The sequence below is a fragment of the Ailuropoda melanoleuca genome, unplaced genomic scaffold, assembly GCF_002007445.2.
Source record: "Ailuropoda melanoleuca isolate Jingjing unplaced genomic scaffold, ASM200744v2 unplaced-scaffold60645, whole genome shotgun sequence".
Taxonomy (NCBI): Eukaryota; Metazoa; Chordata; class Mammalia; order Carnivora; family Ursidae; genus Ailuropoda; species Ailuropoda melanoleuca.
Window position 1 is genome coordinate 1 of NW_023234554.1, and position 981 is coordinate 981.

Consider the following 981-nt stretch of genomic DNA (forward strand, 5'->3'; position numbering starts at 1 on the left):
GGACGACCCCCAACACCAGGAGGAGAAGTGCACTGAACATGGACCTACTCTTAAGGCACATGGTGGATTTAATCCTTCTTCAGATGCTGCTGAACTTGACAAGGCCATCAAAGTTAAAGGCGTTGATGAAGCAACAATCATTGATATTTTGACTAAAAGAAACAATGCTCAACGCCAAGAAATCAAAGCCGCTTATCAACAATTAACTGGGAAGCCCCTGGAAGCTGCTTTGAAGAAGGCACTCTCTAGTCATCTCGAGGAAGTAGTTTTGGCTCTAATGAAGCCGCCAGCTCTATATGATGCAGAGCAGCTGAAATTGGCCACCAAGGGCCTTGGAACAGATGAAGATACCCTGATTGAGATCCTGGTTTCAAGAACCAAACAGGAGATATGTGAAATCAACAAAGTATACAAGGAAGTATACAAAAAGGAACTATGCAAGGATATTGCATCTGATACATCTGGAGACTTCCAAAAGTGCCTCCTGGCCTTGGCCAAGGGTGAAAGGGACGAATCTGCCCCTGCGAATGATGAACTTGCTGACAATGATGCAAGGGCTTTGTATGAAGCTGGTGAGAAGCGAAAAGGAACAGATGTCCCCATGTTCATTAATATTCTCACTTCAAGGAGTTTGACACATCTTCACACAGTCTTTCAGAAATACTGCAAATACAGCAAGAATGACATGAGCAAAGCTATAGATTTGGAGCTGAAAGGTGATATTGAAAAATGCCTGCTCTCTCTTGTGAGCGTTGCTGTTTCCAAACCGGCCTACTTTGCTGAAAGATTCTTTCAGGCTATGAAGGGCTCTGGAACAAGACACAAAGCACTGATTCGACTCCTGGTGTCACGTTCGGAAATTGACTTAACCGAAATTAAATTTCATTACAAGCGAATGTATGGGAAGTCCCTTTACCAGGCTATAAAGGAAGAGAAATGCAAAGGGGATTATGAACTCATCCTGCTGGCTTTGTGTGGACC

The 981-nt window shown here is 43.7% G+C and overlaps 1 protein-coding gene across 1 annotated transcript; it reads left to right on the forward strand.

Moving 5' to 3' along the window:
• Positions 1-13: 13 nt before the first annotated feature.
• Positions 14-974, forward strand: LOC117799941 (annexin A1-like; the record flags this gene model as incomplete). Its single annotated transcript, XM_034652470.1, has 1 exon — positions 14-974. A coding segment is annotated over one exon (961 nt), but the record flags the coding sequence as incomplete, so codon positions are not given.
• Positions 975-981: the final 7 nt, after the last annotated feature.